This window comes from Alexandromys fortis, unplaced genomic scaffold (genome assembly GCF_014885135.2).
Source record: "Alexandromys fortis isolate MF-2015 unplaced genomic scaffold, M_Fortis_MF-2015_v1.1 scaffold_61, whole genome shotgun sequence".
Taxonomy (NCBI): domain Eukaryota; kingdom Metazoa; phylum Chordata; class Mammalia; order Rodentia; family Cricetidae; genus Alexandromys; species Alexandromys fortis.
Window position 1 is genome coordinate 8,328,900 of NW_026067962.1, and position 19,815 is coordinate 8,348,714.

General features: G+C 38.4%; 1 protein-coding gene across 4 annotated transcripts in view; it reads left to right on the forward strand.

The window, feature by feature from the left end:
• Positions 1–19,815, forward strand: part of Fer (FER tyrosine kinase) — a 310,511-nt gene that overhangs the window by 221,499 nt on the left and 69,197 nt on the right. For all 4 annotated transcript variants that reach the window (XM_050153485.1, XM_050153482.1, XM_050153483.1 and 1 more), the window contains one exon: positions 15,118–15,241. In XM_050153485.1, the coding sequence (XP_050009442.1) occupies positions 15,118–15,241 (124 nt within the window). The remainder of the gene's footprint in view (positions 1–15,117; positions 15,242–19,815) is intronic.

A 19,815-nucleotide genomic window follows, 5' to 3' on the forward strand; every position in this document is an offset into this window, starting at 1 on the left:
GAAATCTTTAATAAATGAATAAATAAATAAATAAATAAATAAATAAATAAATAAATAAATATTGGAGAAAAAAAAGAATGTCAGTAATATCAGAATTACTACCTGAAGATATAAGTCAAGTAAATCCAATGCACTGGTTGGGAGCATAACTAGGCTGCCGTGGATTACCTCCAAAGGATCACCTGCCATTCTGAGGGCTGTGACAGTTGACTAAGGGGTCTCTCCTGGCTGTTTATGTCATGCCTCTCAAAACTGTAGCTGTCTCTTGAATCAGTAGCTCAAAAATCCTGGGAAATGTGCTCATCTAATCTCATAGGCTCGGCCTCATAAGTACTGTCAGGGTATGTTCTCAGCTGATCTGCAAATGAGATAGGCTCCTGCTATTCTGCAGTCCTAGTAAAACTGAGCCTTTTAGGAACCTCATTTAAAGACTACGTCTTACCAGAGAGGCCCACATACTCAGATCTGCTCTTCAGAGCTCACTTCCATTGTCTGTAACAAGCTGTTCAGTAAATCTTTCAAACAGAAGAAAATGCAACCAGGAAATCTGCTAGGTCCATGAACTCACCTTTTGGATTTTCAGTTTATAATCTTCCTTTTCCACAAACAGACCTATTTTTACGCTGAGCTTCTGCAGATGTAGCATTTTACTGCACTCCTAGGGATAGTTCATAGGATAACTTGTGATCACCTCACTTCACAGCCAGTGCACACTCCCAGCTAAGCCTTCTCTCTGCACAGGCACATGGCCTTCAGTGTGTTCATGGCCTCACCCTCCTGAGCCACACTGTCTTAGTTAGGTTTCTGTTGCTGTGAAGAGACAACAAGACTACAGCTCTTATAAAGGAAAACATTTCTTTAGGGTGGCTCATGTACAGTTCAGATGGTCAGTTCATTATCATCATGGTGGGGCTTGGAGGCATGCAGGCAGACATGGTGCTGGAGTAGTAGCTGAGAATCCTACATCTTGCAGGCAACAGGAAGTGGTCTGAGGCACTAGGCATAGCTTGAGCATATATGAGACCTCAGAGCCCACCCCCACAGTGACACACTTCCTCCAACAAGACCACATAGCTCCAACAAGGCCACACCTCCTAATTGTGCCATTCCCTTTGGGGGTCATTTTTCTTCAAACCACCGCACACAACCATGTCCTTCATTGGGTTCACTGGTCCCATCCTCATGGTCCACTTGTAACACCTGTTTATTCTGTGATCCATGAAGTCAGGTTTGAATTAGCATTCACAGTTTATGCTTACAGTTTAGATTTTCCTTATTTTTGATAAAAATCCATGCTTCTATCATTGATGGTTAAAGAAAAAAATGTTTAAAATGAATTCTAGGAGATAGAAGATGACTCAGTGGGTAGAGTGGGCAACCATGAACATCTGAGTACAGATCCCTAACACCCATGTGAAAAGGTGGACATATTTGTGCATGCCATGACCCAACAGTGGGGACAAAGAGACGGGTAGATGCTGGGAACTCATTGGCAAGGCAGTCTATCTGAACCAGCAAGCTCCAGGGTTGGGGAGACTCCCTCCAAAAATAAGGTAGGAAGCAACAGAGGAAAGCACCACATGTCAACCTCTGACCTATACACACACACACACACACACACACACACACACACACACACACACTTAATTAGAGCCTCCAAAATACTTCTGCAATTTAATATTTGCCTTGAGTAATGATTTTATTTTGTTTCAGTTTTCAAGGCATAGTTTCTCTGTGTATCCCTAACTGTCCTGGAATTTGACCTATTAACTGTAATAATCATTGAAGTTAATTGCAGATAAAAAATTAAGATCTCTCTGTGATTCCCTGAGTAGTCATTAGTGGTAATGCCTCACCTTGATAATCCTTTTTCTCCAATTACAAATTAAGTCATTCTTTTGGGGTGAGGGGTTTGAGACAGGGTTTCTCTGTATAGCTTTGCTGTCCTGAAACCCTCTTTGTAGACCAGACTGGCCTCGAATTCACAGAGATCTGCCTGTCTCTGCTGTTGTTAACCGTGTATGCCACCATGCCTGGCTGATAAGTTATTCTTGTTGACAGGATCTGAGTTTAGGTTAATTATGGTCAGTTTCTCAGAGCTCCATCAAACAGAAAAACAGTAAGATCCAAGTTTTGTGTCATGGAGTGTTATAAATACTTGTGAATAATGCTGAAAATGCTAGCCTTGTGTTTTCTATGTGCAGTTGTTTGATTGAGTGCTCTATTTGTCCAAAGCGTTGAATGTTTTGTCATTAATTGTCAAATAACCCTTCTAATATGAAGTCATTGTACCCATTAAACACCTTTAAGTTAATAGTACAGAACTATAGAACTCTATTTTTTAGATCCCTTTATTGCAAAATCTGTAGGGGACAGGGAGATTCTTAGGCAGTATGTGATCTGATGACTTCAGTTTGTCAGAAAGTCTCTTTCTTCAATGCACTCTGAATTGTGGTTGGTGGCATGGTTGGATGGTCTTTTATTTGCTTTTCTTTCCTCTCCTTTCCTTTCCTTTTTCTCTTTTTTTCTTTAGTTTTACGCTTCCCTTCCCTCTTTTCTCTCCCTCCCTCTTCTCTCCTCCCCTCCCTTCCCTCCCCTCTGCTGTTGATTGAATTTTCTGTCCTGCCCAGTTCCCACAGTTGTTAATTCCCAAAGAAATTAAACAGACGTCTACATTAATTATAAACTGAATGGCCTAGTATCTCAGGCTTCTTATTAATTCTTATAACTTATATTATTCCACAATTCTTGTCTGTGTTAGCTATGTGGCTAGGTGCCTTTTCGGCAAGGCAGTCACATCTTGCTTCCTCTGAGTCTGGGTTACCACTACAGACTGTACTTCCCTCTTCCCAGCATTCTCATGTTCTCATTGCCCCGCCTCTATTTCCTGCCTGGTCAACTCACCTAAACTTCCTGCCTGGTTGCCATTGCCCCTCCTGTACTTCCTGCCTGGCTACTGGTCAATCGGTATGTTATTAAAAATAATACAAGTGACAAGATAAAAGACTATTGCCCCACAGCACTTCCCCCCTTTAAAAAATAAACTCTGAATCTAATATCCATTGTTTAGCTTTTCTCCTGACCATTATCCATAAAAACTTGTAATCAGTATTCTAAACAAACGAAATTATCCATAGTCCAATTTTTTGGGAATGTGAGCATAGTTTTCCAGGCTACTTTCTGCTATTTGGGGGTACTGATAATCTTAAGGGGACCTAGATAAAACTTTGAATTATGATCAAGTCCTGACTGGAGTATCTTGAGATACTTGATTACCTCAGGAAGCAATCTTGAATCTGTTCTAGATATAAAACTCAGACATCTGGGCCATCCACTCCTATTGGAGATTTCTCAGGGGGTCTTCCTTGATTAAACCCGATTTTGCTTAACCCGGAATGAATACACAACCCCTCATTTCCTGTGGAAACAAAAATAAACCTCTTCTCCAAAGTAACATGCCTTTTGACTTCAATTTTGATGTCAAGGTATTTTCAAAATATCTATCTTGGATTAATTCAGCAGCATTTATAAACAAATATATTTTAGCAGCTGTTGCTCCTTCCTTAGCATTCAAACAATTCAAAGAGAACATAATAACACACAGTATCCAGACTCTGTATTTTTCATCTTTATGTGGCTTTATTTTAAACTCTTATTTTTATTTTTTAATTAATTAATTTATTTATTATGTATATACTATTCTGTTTGTGTGTATGCCTGCAGGCCAGAAGAGGGCACCAGACCTCATTACAGATGGTTGTGAGCCACCATGTAGTTGCTGGGAATTGAACTCAGGACCTTTGGAAGAGCAGGCAATGATCTTAACCTCTGAGCCATCTCTCCAGCCCCCTTTTTTGGCTTTTTGAGACAGAGTTTCTCTGTGTATCTTTGGCTGTCCTAGAACTCACTCTGTAAACCAGGCTGTCCTTGAACTCACAGAGATCTACCTGCCACTGCCTCCCAAGTGCTGGGTTTAAAGGTGTGCAGTATCACACCTTGAACTCACTGAGGTCTGCCTACCTCTGTCTCCCAAGCATTGGGATTAAAGGTATGTGCCATACCACCCAACTACTGTCTGTTTTATTTTAAGGACTTTTTCCTTTTTTTTTCTTTTCTCTCCCAAGCCAACATATATCTTTAACACACTGTAAACCATTTAGAGGTGTTTCTCATCTTTGAATCTCTCTTTACTTTATATCTCTCTTTTTCTGACCACGTGAGTTTTTAATTTGCTAAGCAATATGGCAAGGATTAAAGCCGTGACTTTGATGGCTGGATCCACCCCATTTCTTAGCTTTCTCTGAGATTCCAGGCTCATGTTGGAGGTACTGATTGGAGCCATGTTTATTGCCACAACTTTATGGCGTTTCAGGGTCCCTGCTGCCACAAAATGTATGCAGTCAGCTTTTCATCAACATCATTAAATTGTTTCATGGCAGGACCTCTTAAAAGAGCTGGAAGGTTTTGCAGCAAAAGCTGAGTCAGGAAGCCTCTCTTAAATGAGAGTGCTTGCCTCTAGCAAGCAGAGCCCACCTGAGAAAGTACTGTTATCAAGAAGCCATGCTTAATAATGTTATTTTGTGTCTAGAATTACTTCCCAAGTTCTCACAGGTTTTATGTGAATACAGCTGTCCACACATTGAGCACCATTCTGTTGACCAAGCACAATTTGTAGTAAGGATGCTGCTAGTTTGTTCCCAGCCGATTAGCCCTGAATAATCGCAGGGAAACTGTATTAATTAAATCAGTGCTTGGCTCATTAGCTCTAGCTTCTTATTGGCTAACTCTTACATATTAACTTAACCCATTTCTGTTCATCTGTATCGCCATGTGACTGTGGCTTACCTGCTAAAGTTCTGGTGTCTGTCTGTCCTTCTTTCTCCCAGCATTCAGTTTAGTTTTCCCCTATCAACAAGCCAAGGCAGTTTCTTCATTCATTAACCAATGAAAGCAATACACAGACAGAAGGACTTCCCACATCACTCCCCTACTTCCCTTCCTTTTTTCCCTTCCCCTCCCTCCCCTCCTATCTTCTCCCCTTCTTCCTTTCACTTCTTTTCCCCTCCCTTCTCTACTCCTCTTCTCCATGCCTTCCCTTCCCACCTCTTCCCTTCTCTCTCCTACTTCCCTTCCCTTTTCAAGACAGTCTGTCACTGTGTGTCCCTGTTGGGTCTCATACTTAATTCTTATCTTTTGTCTGTGAAAATCACGTGTGTGCTGATACACCTGGCTCCTGTGACACATTTTAGATGCCAGATGTTTTATCCTAAAGTTTTGGATTATGCATTACTTTATTGAAACTTCTGATAGTTCTTTAGAAATAAAACAAAAACAAAAACAGTTTCTGTCTTCTAAGCACAGTGTGGATTCTCAGTGGGATGGATGAACCTGTGCTCCAATCTCTGGACTAGTCAGTCACTTCGGAAGATGCACAAACATCAGTGGATGGGTTACAGTCTAAGACTGCCATCATGGCTGAAGATGAGGTTAATTCCATCTAAAACAGGATGGCATGGTTCATGAAAGGACATGTCAGTGAATGAGGAAATGCATGACCCACAGTACAGCTGCTGTGGCTCCATGATCCTTTTTGAAAACAATGTAAGCCACTATTAGTATGTTCTGCATCCTAGGACATGCTTGCTGCTGTAAGTTCTTTTTCATTAATAGATGGTATTAGATGCCTATTTTGTAAAAGTTTAGAGAGAATATAGAGTACTCAAGGCTGTATGGGTTAATGAAACCTAGACAGTGTGATTTCAGTATCCATCCATTTCTTCATGCCATGGTCCCTCCAGAGTAAGACAACATTGCTGTTGAAAACTCATTAATTATTCTTATAAGTTCATTATCACTGTCCAGTTCAAGAAGATAATCCTCTCTTGCTTTACTGTGCAGTGCAGTCACAAGCCTTCTATGACAGAACTGTAAAATGGAAGTTATTTACCCTCTTTTGCCCACTTTGAGCACAAGATGTTTGCTGCATCCATAAAGTATGGTCCTCTGTGCCATGTGCATTCAGATATAAATATGTAAATACATGTACACACATTTGTCATCTCCATCCATAAAATGTGGTTACTCTATGCCATGCACATTCAGATGTAAATATGTAAATACGTGTATACACATATATCACATGCAGTATACTACTAGAATGTGGTACTCTATGCCATGTGCACTCAGGTATAAATATGTAAATACATGTACACACATGTCACACCCTGTACACTATCATATACATATATCATGATACATGTATGAATATTGTGTGTATATGTCACAAAATCTAAAAGGGTTTTGGAACTCTGTACTCAATGAAAATAATAAAGCAACTCTACATACTGTACTAACCTCACAGTAAAAGCTAAAAACTGTGCAAGTGTCAGGTTCCTTATTTACTAGCAGAAGTAAGTAGTGTGCAAGGAAAGAATTATATGGCCCAAGACTGAACTGCTTTATGATTACCCTAACTTCAGTACCATGGTCTGCTCCGTGGCAGTTTACTTTCTAATTCAGGGCTCTATTTTTCTTTTGAGTGCTCTTTTCTATTTCTTTTTTCTCTCTTTCTTTCTCTTCCTTCCTTCCCTCCTTCCTTCCCTCTCTCTTTCTTTCTTTTCCTGTGCATTGGTGTTTTTCCTGAGTTTATTTCTGTGAGGGTGTTGGATCCCCTGGAACTGGAGTTGTGAACTTCATTTCGGTTCTGGGGATTTAACCCAGGTCCTCTGGAAGAGTATCTGCTGCTGAGCCATCTCTCCAGCCCTCCCCCTCCTCTTTCTCTCCCTAGTTAACATATCAAGTAGTAGGTTTCTTTGGGGCATTTTCATGCATGCTCATCATTTTCCGCAGCTGTAATTCATCACCCTCCCACAACTGGCCCCCATCCTTCTTGCCTCTCTCCTTTTCATCCCATATCTACCTCTTAAATATCTCTTCTCTTTTGTCACAGATCCTGTATTACTTTTCCTCTCCCTCTCCCATCCCTTGACATCTCTTCTCCCTGCTCCTAGCCACCTTCCTGCATTCATCACCTTCAGATATGTGCTTTTTATTTGTTAGTGTCTGGTGTCTAGTATAGATGATGTTGTCCTGTTACATAATAACTCTGTTTTAATTGTTTTTATGTATGTATATAGGTATATTTTAGGAAAATTTTACAGTAGTAGGTGTTAAGTATTTTCTTCTGGCCAACATACCTCTCCACTGACACAAATAACCCCAGTCAAACCAAATCAGATCGAATTAAAAGATGCCCATGTTTAATAGATGACAATACTTCTGGGTAGCCCCTGGGAAAACATGGATAGAGAAAGAGAGAGAAGGGGGGGACCACGCAGAACCCTGAGACCATATGTTCATTCTCTGAGGGGCAGTTTAAATAGCCTGTGGGCATGGTCTTGACCCTCCTGGGGAAGGGTCACCATTTGGCTGGCATTCTCAGGGGTGGAGTTTGGACTGAGGCAGCTCCCAGGGGAGAGAGCTCATGCCAGGAGCTGGTGTGAAGCCCCCAGCTAAATAGTAGGCTTCCATATGACTTTTTTGAGAAGTCTTTGTGCTGTTTATCCTTCTCTGTTACTTTCAGGGATTGAAATAAATGGATGTATTGTATTTAGAGTATGAATGAGAGAGGTTATTTTGACTTATTTACCTTTGTATGTTGGTGTTTTTCTGTTACAGCTTCTAATATGGGTTCTTTGCTTTATTGTGTTGACATCTTTGCTGTAATATGTCATTTGGAGGCTGAGTAGAGCCTCCCACAGCCTGTACTTTTAAGCTTCAATGTTAATCTCTGTTCCACTCATGTTCCTCAGCTTCCTCCTAGGAGTCTCTGGTTCTGGCACTGACACAGGTAAAACTAAGACTCCTCTCTTGTGGTTCCCAGTTCTCAGTCTCTACAGCTCAATCTCAGATAATAGATTCTCCCTAGATGGTGCCCAGCTCCTCCCTGACCCTGTGCTTAACCCTAACAGAGTGACAAAGTGGGATTCCTCTCCACCGCTGAGCAAACCAAACCCTTCATCTTACTTGATATTTGTATAGCCTGTGGCTATGCAATATATACAATAATATATATTCTTAAAATAATACAAACAAATCTTTAAAATGAACAAAAAAAGGTGAATTATCTACCTTTTAAGTTTATTTTTTAAAAGACAAAAAGACTGTTGATTTCTAAGTGGCCCACAAAACATGTGTAACACTTAATTTGTGACTAAGATAAGAAAGGGGGAATTTTAAGGAGATTTAGGTGGGTGTTTATTTTCCAGTTGTTCACATCAAAGAAAAAAAACATTAACTCTTCTCTTGTAGTGTTTTTCTATTTAAGGAAATCTAAATCTTTAGCAGAGCGTGAAGGGGGTCCAGGAAAGGGCAACCAGGGAGTAATCCTTCCTTACAGTTTAGACTTAAATACAGAGGCCTGAGAGGAAGCGAATGGTTGTTTTCAAGATCATATGTTCAAACATAGTTTACGTTCTGCTTATTGTCATAAACTATAAACAATCCTCACAAAAAGGAGAAAGAAAAGAGAGAGAGAAAAGATGAACCCACAGATATTAGCCAACTCTTGAGAATGAGTGGGGCCTGAGCGTTTGCCTGGCATTTGGCAGGTTTGTCTACAGGGTAACGACTTGTCAGGTGGAGCGGAAGGAGAAGAGGAAAGAGATAACCTGGCTCTGCTTCAGCAAATGCGGTTCTGCAGCTCTGACTAAATATTTAAAAGAAAAATTTGATTATAAACTATCATATTTCAAAGATTTGAGATTTATTGAGATAAGGGAAATATATTGTTAAAACACTTTAACTCTTTTCTAACTTGTAAAATAAGATTGATTTTAAGTTTTAAATTGCTATTTGGATCATAGTATGTTTGTCTTAGACTGTGATGGTTAAAAAGCTTTACTAAGACATCAGTGGAGGCTGGAGACATGGCTCAGCTGTTGGAGGCTGGGCCAATAGCCAGAAGGATCACTGGGATCTGCTTGATATGAAAACATGCATAGTATGTGAATAACAAAGTCATGTCAGAATCGGAGCCTGCTGTGTATGTGTAAGCATGTGTGCATATATATGTGTGTGTGCGTGTGTGTGTGCGTGTGTGTGTGCACATCTGTGTGTATGTGTATGCCTGTTCTTACAGACATGATGTTGGCAGAAGTTTCTGTCCCACCAGCCCTTCTAAAGTAACCTCTAAGAAGCTTAATATTAATTACAAATGCTCAGCCAATAGCTCATGCTTGTTACTAGCTAACTCTTATAGTTAAATTAACCCATACTTCTTATCTATGCTTTGCCATATGGCTTGACACCTTTTCTTATTGTGGCATGCTTATCTTCTCTCTGCATCTGCTCACGGCTGCATATTCCACCCTTCTTCCTCCCAGCATTCTGTTTGTCTCTTCCTCCGAACATTATCTTGTTCAGCTATTGGCCAGTCAGCCTTTTATTAAATTAATCACAATGACATATATCCACACAGTGTAAAGGGTTATTCCACAGCATTTCCCCCCTTTTGTCTAATTGAAAAGGAAGGTTTTATTTTAACATAGTAAAATTATATACAACAAAAACAGTTACCAAGTAAGAATTACAGTTAAAATATCTAGTCCTTTTGTATTTGGCAAATTAGAGAAATATTCTATTATCTATCTTATCCTTATGACTCTAAAGTTTTATACATAATTTACCTTTCATCATAATTAGGGAAAACTTAACTATGACTATTCTAGTCTTCAATTCTGTCGACCCCAGAAGGGTGAAATGTTACTTAATAACAGGGGCATCTGGCTGCCTGGACAGTCACTCAAAGCTCTTTTGTAACATTAGGGCATCCAACTTTGGCCAGCAGGCCTGGGATTCTGACAGACTTTTTCAAGAAACAGGGAATTTTGAAAGACAAGTCCTACCTTGCCTTAGCAAAGTCTCACAGTCACTTTCTTTTGTGTTGTCCTGGTCCAATTTGAACAGTGTACTGTCAGCAATTGAGGCAAGGGTAGATTTTTTTGCCTGAATAGCTAGTTTTTGCCATAAGGAAAGCAAACTCATATGAAGTTTCTTCAGTGCCCATTATCGTCTCTGAAGTAAATTGGTACAGCAGAATAGGTGTCTTATTGTCATGAAAAGCCTTAGGTTATTAAGCATATTAAATGTCATGTTCTGTCTTTGAAGTATTTGAAGACCATCTATATATCTAAATATATCTGTGTATAACCTTGGAAACACACCTAATATAACTAAGTGTGACTATTATAGATGACTATTCATTTGTATTTAATTATATATTGTATTTTTAAATGAGTTGGATAAACACAATACCCTAAACAAGAGTAGAAATACCCAGACAGTATAACAAAATTAACTGTAAATTTGTATCACTATACTAAAATACATACCAATGTGAAATATTTAGGACTAGTGGTTGGTTTTTTTTTTTTGGTTTAAAAGTAGATTCAATAATCTACTGTTTTATCTTGTCATTTCTATATCCCTCCTTTTTTTCCAAATGAAATCCTTGAGATATAATCTCCTTTGTTTAGTTTTTTTGAACATTATCAATAACAACTTATAACCAGTCCCTCTTAAGTAATAACAAACATTTATAGCCAATATTTTGGAAATGTGGGCATTGTTCTTTAGATAACTTCCTGTTGTTCATGGGTACTAGTATCGTTTGGGGAACATTTAGAAAATCAGATTGTTAGGTCTTGGCTGGAGTATTCTGTGAGCCTGGATCATCTCAGTCAGTGCTTTGCAGCTGTTCTGGATACTGGATTATAGGCAGCGCCTGCTTGTTCATTTCCTGGTCACCCTGGTCCAGAATAATCACACAGAAACTGTATTAATCTCAGCACTGCTTAGCCTTTTAGCTTAGGCTTCATAATAACTAACTCTTACACTTTAAATTAATCCACTTCTATTATTTTATATTTTACCACGAGGCTTGTGTTTTACCTGTAAGGTTTCTTGATGTCAGTCTCCTTTGGAGGTTACGTGGCGTCTCCCTGACTCCACCTTCTTTCATCCTCTGTCTGCTTGGAATTCCCACTTTACCCTATTCTGCCCTAATGTAGGCCTAAGTAGCTTTATTCTTTAGCCAATAAAAGCAACACATATACAGAAGGACTTCCCACACCATTTCTCCTTCTCTGTACAAATATAAAGGAAGGCTTTAACTTTAACATAGCAAGATTACATACAACAATACAGTTATCGTTCATTTATATTTGGCAAATTAAGGAAAATACTTTATCATTTATTCTGTCTTTGTGAGTCTAAAGTTTTATGTCTAATCTATATTTCATCATAACTAAGGAAATGAGTAACAATAACTATCTGTTCTTTAACTTCATCAAAGATCCCAGAAAGATATACTATTACCTAAATTAACAGAAAGTGCAATTGTAAGCAACTTCCTAAAACTCTAGAATTGGCAGACATTTTGCTTCCTGGACAGTCACCGAAAGTTCCAGTGCAGCACTGGAGTATCCAATCTTCAGCCTATAGGCCCACAGTATCCAGTAGACTTTTCCTTGAAACAGGAAATTTGAAGATCTGTTCTGCCCTATACAGGCAAAGTCCATCAGTTGCTTTCTTCTGTGTCCTGCAGAATGTCTAGCAGACTCTTTTCATGAAGCAAGAACCCTGAAAGATGGTCTTGCCTTTAATCAAGTTAGCAGTCATTTTTCTGTGGGTCCTGCATGTCCAGTTCATATAGAATAACATCAAGCAGTTCAGGAAAGAGGAGTTTCTTGCCCAAATGGCTAACAAACTTTATAAGGAGCCTCTTCGATATCCATGATCTTCTTGAAGTAGATTGGTGCTGCCAAGAGCAGATGTGTCTCATTGTCATGAAAAGTCCTGAGTTCTTAAAACATTTTAAATGCCATATTCTGTTGATCTTTGAAAGATTTGAAGAATAACTATCCATCTGAAATATATCCCTGTGCATCTAGAAAACTTAGCTAACATGGCTATAAGCTTGACTAGTATAGATGACTATCTATTAACCTGTATTTCCTAATTATACATTTCAATTTTAAATAAGCTGCACAAACACAATACAAACACAATGCAGAAATACATGTAACAAAATTGATCTTAAATTTGTATCAGTATACCAAGATCCATACCAATTCAAAATGTTCATCTCTATAGCATATCCCCCTTTAAATGTAAACAAACATTTATAAACAATCACTTTGGGAATTTAGGCATAGTTTTCTCCAAACTGTTTTGTTAGGCAAAGTAATTTTGGGGGTTCAAGGAGATCTTAGAGGAGGTCTTGGTTCATCAAAGCACATTAGCCTGGAAGAAATTTGCAGGTTCTTATCTTCTGTGGAAACAAAAGCAGAACCTCTTTTCCAATGCAGCACATCCTTAGACCCAAATTTTTAAGTTAAGATACCTTTAAAATATATATGTTGTTTCAGTTTAGCAGCCCATACAATGAAATGTCTCTTTGTTCTTAGCTCATTCACAGTCAAAAAAATTCAAAGAAAACACAATAATATACATAATCCAGATTCTCTGTGTATATTCTATCTTTAAGTGACTTATTTTTTCACTCTATTACTTTTCCTACAAATTTAATATTTATTTTATTATCTTTACCCCTTTAACCTATGACTCTCTGTATATCATAACTGCCAGTACTCTTTTTCTTCTTTCTGTCAAGCCAGTGTGCATTTATCTAACACTGTGACCCATTTAGAGGTCAATTCCATCTGGATCTGTCTTTATTGAATATCTGTAATCCTTTTCTGGCCAGGACTGCTTCTTAAAATGCTAAATGGCATGGTTAGGACTAAGGCTGCTTTCTTTGCCTTTCAACTCTGCCCAGTACAACATGTTGGAGGTCCATTCACTGCCTCTGAGACTTCTGGGTGGGAGCTGTCCTCACCACCTCAACTCTGGTAACCAGTTGACCATGCTTCCACCAAGTAATTTGAAGCATGCTGCCCACAAATCCCTTTCAAGTGCTTGACCTCCTACAAGAGCCAAAGTTTATGCTGCCCAAACCAGGAAGCTGCTGTTTCTTATGCTGTGTCAGTAAGTCTTTTCATAAAGGTGCTCCTGCCAGCAAACAGAGCCTATCTGAAAAAATGCAGGTACTAAGAAGCTGTGCTTAACTTTGTTCTTTTGTATTTAGAATTTCTTTTTAAGTTTTCTCAGTTTTTTTGTGGACGTAGTTGCCTCATGTTGGCGCTACTGGATCACCTAGATGATCCATTATTATTAATGTCTTGTACCCTTGTTCTTAAAATACTTAACCTTAAAATACATAAAGGTGACATCCATATCAGTATTAAAATAAGTATAGACGGTGTGTTATACACAAGTCAGCCAAAGATGCTTTTTTGTTTTATATTTCAGCAGGTAAAATATGTATTACTTGTTTTGTAGTTTTTCTAGGTTAATTTCTTTATGGCTGTAGCCAGTATTTCAGGGTGTCTTCCTTGATCAAACCTGATCATCTTTAACTTTGAAAAAATTTACAAAATCCACAAATCTCATTTCCTGTGAAAATAAAAGCATAACTTCTTCTCCAAAGTAATATATCTTTTGACTTACATTTTGAAGTCAAGACGTATTTTAATCCAGCAGTTTTCATAATTCGGTGTCTCTTAGCAGCTGTCATTCCTTCATTAGCAATCAGAAAATCTAAAGACAGCACAATAGCATACAGAATCCAGACTCTGTATTTTCTGTCTTTATGTGGCTTCTTTTTTTTATTCTGTTACTTTTGCAAGGATTTTATTATTTTAAAACTATATTTTTTAACCTAAGACTGTATATACTCTTTCTCTTCTTTCTCCCAAACCTACCAGATCTTTTATTTATTTTTAAACACACTGTGGCCCATTTTTGTTGTTGTTCTGAATCTGACTTTACTACTTATCTGTAATCTTTTTCTGAACCTGTGAGCCTTTATACTGGTAAGAGGCATGGCTAGGACCTCTGTTTTGGTTGCTAGCTCTGACCTGCTTGGTTCTCTGAGAGCTGAGCTTCATTACACAGGTACCAACAAAAGCCACATTTACTACCCCAACTCTTGGGAAATGTTGGGTTCCTTGTAGCCACAAAGTAGTGTTTCTCCCACTGCTCATAAACATTATTTAAGCATTTGGTAGCAGGTCTTCTTAAAATAGCCACCTGTTTTTTGTGGCTAGCAGTGAGCCAAGAAGCTGTCTCTTAAAAGAGCTGCACCTCTGCATGCTGCTAGCAAACAGCACCTACCTTGGTAACACCAAGAAACTGAGTTTGACTCCATTTTTGTGTTTTTAGATTCCTATTTGAAGCTTTTTCAGGTCTTAGGTGGAAATTCCTGCCCCATGTCAGAATGCCATTTGTTGGTGGAAGTTTCTGTCCCCCAAGCTGCTCCCAAGTAACTACTCGGAGCCTTAATATTAATTATAAATACTCAGGCTTGATACTAGCTAACTCTTACATTTAAATTAACCCATATTTCTTATCTATGCTTGCCCTGTGGCTTGGTACCTTTTCTCATTACAGCATGCCCATCTTGCTTCTCTCTCTCTCTCTCTCTCTCTCTCTCTCTCTCTCTCTCTCTCTCTCTCTCTCTCTCTCTCTCTCTGCATCTGCCTGCCCTTCTTCCTCCCAGCATTCTCACACCTAACCTTATCCTGTCCAGCTATTGGCCAGTCTGCTTCTTTATTAAACCAATCACTGAGGCATATACTCACACAGTGTAAAGCAATGTTTCACAACATGGCTTAGTTTTTAAAGTTTTAGGTTTTAGAGGTCCCTGAATCTAGAAATTAATATCATTTGAGTTTTTGTTTAGGCTTTTTGGTTATTGTATCAGATAAAATTTCTTTTAAAATGTCAATAAAATAAATCAGTGCACACAGTGGCAAAGGGTAAGTTTGTCTTTGACTGTGTTTATGTGTTTGGTGGTTCCTGACTGAGACACTTAAGGTACTTGATGTGTCTAGAGGAGTGATGGCGCCTGCTTCCCAGGATGTGATGTTTCCACATTTCTTTTGTCCTCACATAAGAAACTGGGACAAAAGCTTCTCATGCTATCAAGCCTCCTAATAAATGTGGCATATGACTCTTGTCACAATTCATCTCGTCTCTCTTCATCAATTTCTCCAGGAGGTGATTTCCTGTCCTTTCTGAGGAAGAGAAAGGATGAACTGAAGCTCAAGCAGCTAGTGAGGTTTTCCTTGGATGTCGCTGCTGGCATGTTGTATTTGGAGAGCAAAAACTGTATACACAGGTAAGGAGTTGTTAGAGAAAGTTTCACTGTTGTTACCACAACCCTGCAAAACTAACACATTTTTCTGTAATAATACAGTCGATTCCTTTCATAAAGTCTATGTGTTGCTTTTTACATTTTGTGTGAAAACCTTCCTTGACAGTTTTCCAGAAACACTTGATTCATCCCTTACTAGAGGTAAGTCCTTAATTAGAAAATGGTTTAACTTCATAGTTAGCATTTGCTTTATTGTAATTGTCAATAGCCTGACATGGCCTACCCTGAAGTCAGAAAGTGGTTTCATGTGTTGCTGTCATTTTCTAAAATCATGGACTAGCATAATTCTGTAAGAATAAGTCTTTCCTTCCTATTGCTGTTTTCTTGTTCTTATTTGTTTGAGACAGGGTCTCTGTAACCCCAGCTGTCCAGGACCTTGCTATGTAGACCAGGTTAGCCTCAAACTCGTAGAAAACAACCTGCTTCTGCCTCCTGAGTGCTGGAATTAAAGGGGTGAGCCACCACATCCGGCTATAACAATAATTCTTAGCTGTGAAGTTGGCCAAGGGTAAAATATTTATGATTATTCCAAAGGAAATTTTAGAAAACTTATCTCTGAATTTTGTGTAGTGGCCTGGTCCTCCCACTTTACTGATTATGGTTTTATTTTACTTTTTAAAGTTTTTTTTTTAATTTTATTTTACATGTAAGAAGAGGGTGTCCAGTCCCCTGGGGCTGAATTACAAGTGTTTATGAGCCACCATTTGTGCTGGGAACTCTATAAAAGCAGTAAAGCTCTTGACCCCTGAGCCACCTCTGCTGCCCCTAGATTTTGGTTTTAACTGTTTGTAGCCGAGAGTGACCTTTAATATGGAACGTAGCGCACCTTGAGAGCTGTTGAAGAATCTGTGCCATGTCTCAGATGTGGTTAAGCGGGCAGGAGGAAAATGATGTAGACAGCTGGTGTGTGCAGGTTTTAGCTGCAGGAAGCAGTGTGCCACACTGTGTAAGCTGGGGGTCGGCTGTCACACCTAGGTGCAGCAGCCATTACTTGCTGCTGGTTTCTTTATTGTGCTGCACGTATGACTAAAATCTCTCATGACACGAACTTTGACTTGGTCCTGTGTTACAAGTGTTGATTCCACATTGTGGGGAGGTTGTAAAACACAGAATTACACCAAACTCACCTCTGCAGCACTGTTTTAATATTGTTCAACAATTGCATTTACTCTTTAAAAATGTCAGGGAGGATGCTATTTTCCTAGTAACTAAGATGACTGTGACTAAGCCATACCTCTATACTTCTGCCTAACTTTCTGTAAATATGTACCAAGTCACATTGTAGAAATTTGTAAACCCTAACAAACATTTAAGTTTAGACAAGCAAGAGATAAATCAAGCTCTAAGTCTAAAATCATAAAAGGTCTTGCTCTTATAGTTTGAGAAAATTTGCAATTTTTTTCTGAGATTTTAAAGTATTTTATGTATCAAACATTTCTTCACATTCTCTACAGTAGCTGCTCTTAGGGTTTTCTCTATTAGGCATCTATGGCAGTAAGACTTAAGTAATATAAATTATTATATTATTTTAATAATTTGTGAACCATCTGTAATATGCTGTGTCCTTCTCCCACCACCAATCCTGGGGGTTAAACCTAAGCCTCCCATGTGCTAGACAAATGCTCTTTCCTTTAGTTAAATCCCAAACTACTTTCTACTGTTTATTTTGAAACAGGATCTGATTGTTTTCCAGGGTAGCCTTGAATGAAACATGTTATTCAAGCAGGCCATAAATTTATAATCTCTTAGCACTATAATGATCTTTAATTTTTGGTATGCTCCATTTAGGGGAACCATTGCTTTAATTTCATATTATTTGCAGTGATGACTTACCCTGAAAGAGGATGGCTTGTTAATCATCATATCAAAACCATTCTAGACTGAAGATGGCAATGGCATTTAATTTCGTTCATCTGTCTAAATCATATCATTATGTGATGTAATATTTTTCATTTTCCCTTTTAATATGCTTCATATTTTTGCATGTTTTTGAAAGCCATTCTCTGCATGACTAGTCGTAGCAGTGGTGTATGTTCGCTAGCTGATAAGATTTCACTCTCGAGCATCTTGAACAATGTCACTGAGAGCAGGAGTAATAAATAGGTTAAATCCAAACTTCAGTGATTCATATTGGCTCTCTGTGCTATGTATTAAGAAGAAATCCAGGATCTGCTACAAAGATTTGGTAATTGATTAGCCATGGATGGTAATCATTAACATAAAAGCCCCAATTTTGTCATTCTTAGCATTCAATAACCTTCTGTCTTTATTCTCATAAATGTATTTCTAATGCTTAGTCTTTGACATGATTTTCACTAGCCATAATATAGAAACAGTGTATTACTTTTCTGTGATCACAGCCATTGAATTCTTCTAATATCTCTCTTATTTCCCATGCTTATCATGAGAACTAGATGAATTTCATATCCACAGCAGATGGTTTTGGTTCCTTCTTAAACTTAGATGTATTCCTTTTTCTTTTCATTGTAATACAGCAATATATGGCATTGTATTGAGAGAATAAATCATTCTTTGTGTTGCGTTTTTAATAGTCATGAGTTTGTTCTTGTGTGCCAGGCTAAGGAGCTATTTCTCTAGGAGAAGTAGTAATTACAGTGGAATCAACTTTATATTTAAAAATGCAGTCAGTCCATATTATCAAAGATATACCCAAAATATGTTGTACTTAATTCAATAAAGGGTTTTTTACTTTTGTAACAATTTCTAATCGGGGTATTTTAAAAATTAATTTAAACAATATAAACCATGATGAAATTTTTTTCATTATTTAGATAATGAATTAATCCCTGAGCCTCATTTTTAACACTTAAAAATTGGTAAAAATAAATACATATTGAAGATTATAAAATCCAAGCAGCAATTTATAATATGCTTCAAATTGTTTTTGTTTTTTTTTTTTAATGGTGAAAAAGTGTATATTTAGAATTAGCCGGCTGGGCTCAGTTTAGATGATTCCGATCTTGTTAGCAACATCCAGAGCATCATGATCAGGAGCCAACCGAACATAGTCCTTCTTCTCTCCGTCGGGCCTTATGAGGGTGTTGACTTTGGCCACATCGATGTCGTAGAGTTTCTTCACAACCTGTTTGATCTGGTGCTTGTTGGCCTTGAAGTCCACAATGAACACAAGTGTGTGGTCTTCTATCTTCTTCATGGCTGACTTGGTGGTCGGGGGGAATTTGATGATGGCATAGTGGTCAAGCTTGTTCCTCCTGAGCGCGCTCTTCCAGGGGTATTTAGGCTGCCTTCATAACCGCAGGTTCTTGGGCCACCGAAAGGTGGGTGATGTACGGATCTTCTTTTTGTGGCTGTGGAAGCCTTTCAGCACTAGAAGAAGGAAGCTTCTGCCCCTCCCAAAGCCGAAGCTAAAGTGAAGGCCTTGAAAGCCAAGAAGCCAGTGCTGAAAGGCATCCACAGCCACAATATGCTTCAAATTGTATGACTTAACCTGTTCACTGATTCATTGACTAAGTTAGAACTCAGAACATGAATGTATTTCTAATTGTCTCTCTGCCAAATGTTTCTCTTTAACATTTGAGTGACACATTTTCTTCCTTCCCTTTTTCTTTCCCTCCTTCCTTCCCTCCCTCCCTACCTACCTCCTTCCTTTCCCCCCTTCCTTCCTTCCTTCCTTCCTTCCTTCCTTCCTTCCTTCCTTCCTTCCTTCCTTCCTTCCTTCCTTCCTTTTCTTTCTTTGTTACTATAAAAAAAATAATATTTCATGAGGGAAAAGTAAGTGTGTAAATCCAGTGGAGAAAGTAAGAGAACATTCAGACATGGCCTGCCTTTGGAATTTGTTTGCCTTGGTTTCCATGAACTTCTGCGACAGTTCTCTTGATAGTCTGTTTTTAGCTGTAGCAGTTTCTGCTCACAGATAGGGACTTGAACATGTTTGTTTGGGCCTGATTTTAATCAACTCAACTTTCTTTATAATAACTTCATAAGCCAGTGTGAAATTCTTTTCTGCTGTATCTGAACTACACTGAGGAACGGTGCTATCAGATCATTGTCCATGTCATGAAGGGTATTAGCCATGACTCGTCCAGAAGTGACGTCATTATCCATGTCATGAAGGGTATTAGCCAAAACTCGTCCAGAAGAGACGTCACTAAAGACATAATCGACATAAGCAGCAATGGACTGTCTGATTTTATTTCTGATGGATCTCACTGTAAGATTTTCTTTTGACTTATTCCTAAAATTTGGGTGAACATTGCCATTCTTGGATATTTATGAACATTTAGAAGGGATAAACCTCTATTGTTACATGCTTTAGTTCAAAATCATATCTACATACAGGTATGAGATCATTACTTCATTCCATTTCATCATCATCAGTAATAAAAAAGGTAATTAAAAAGTGATTGTAACTCTTTTTTCTTTCCTTTTTTTTTTTTTGGTTTTTTTGAGGCAAGGTTTTTGTTATGAAGCAACAGCTCTATAAATTAGTCTGACAGGCCATGCCTAGGGCTCCTGACGGGTTTCTCACACCCTTTGCCTCCAGTACAGTTGTCTTC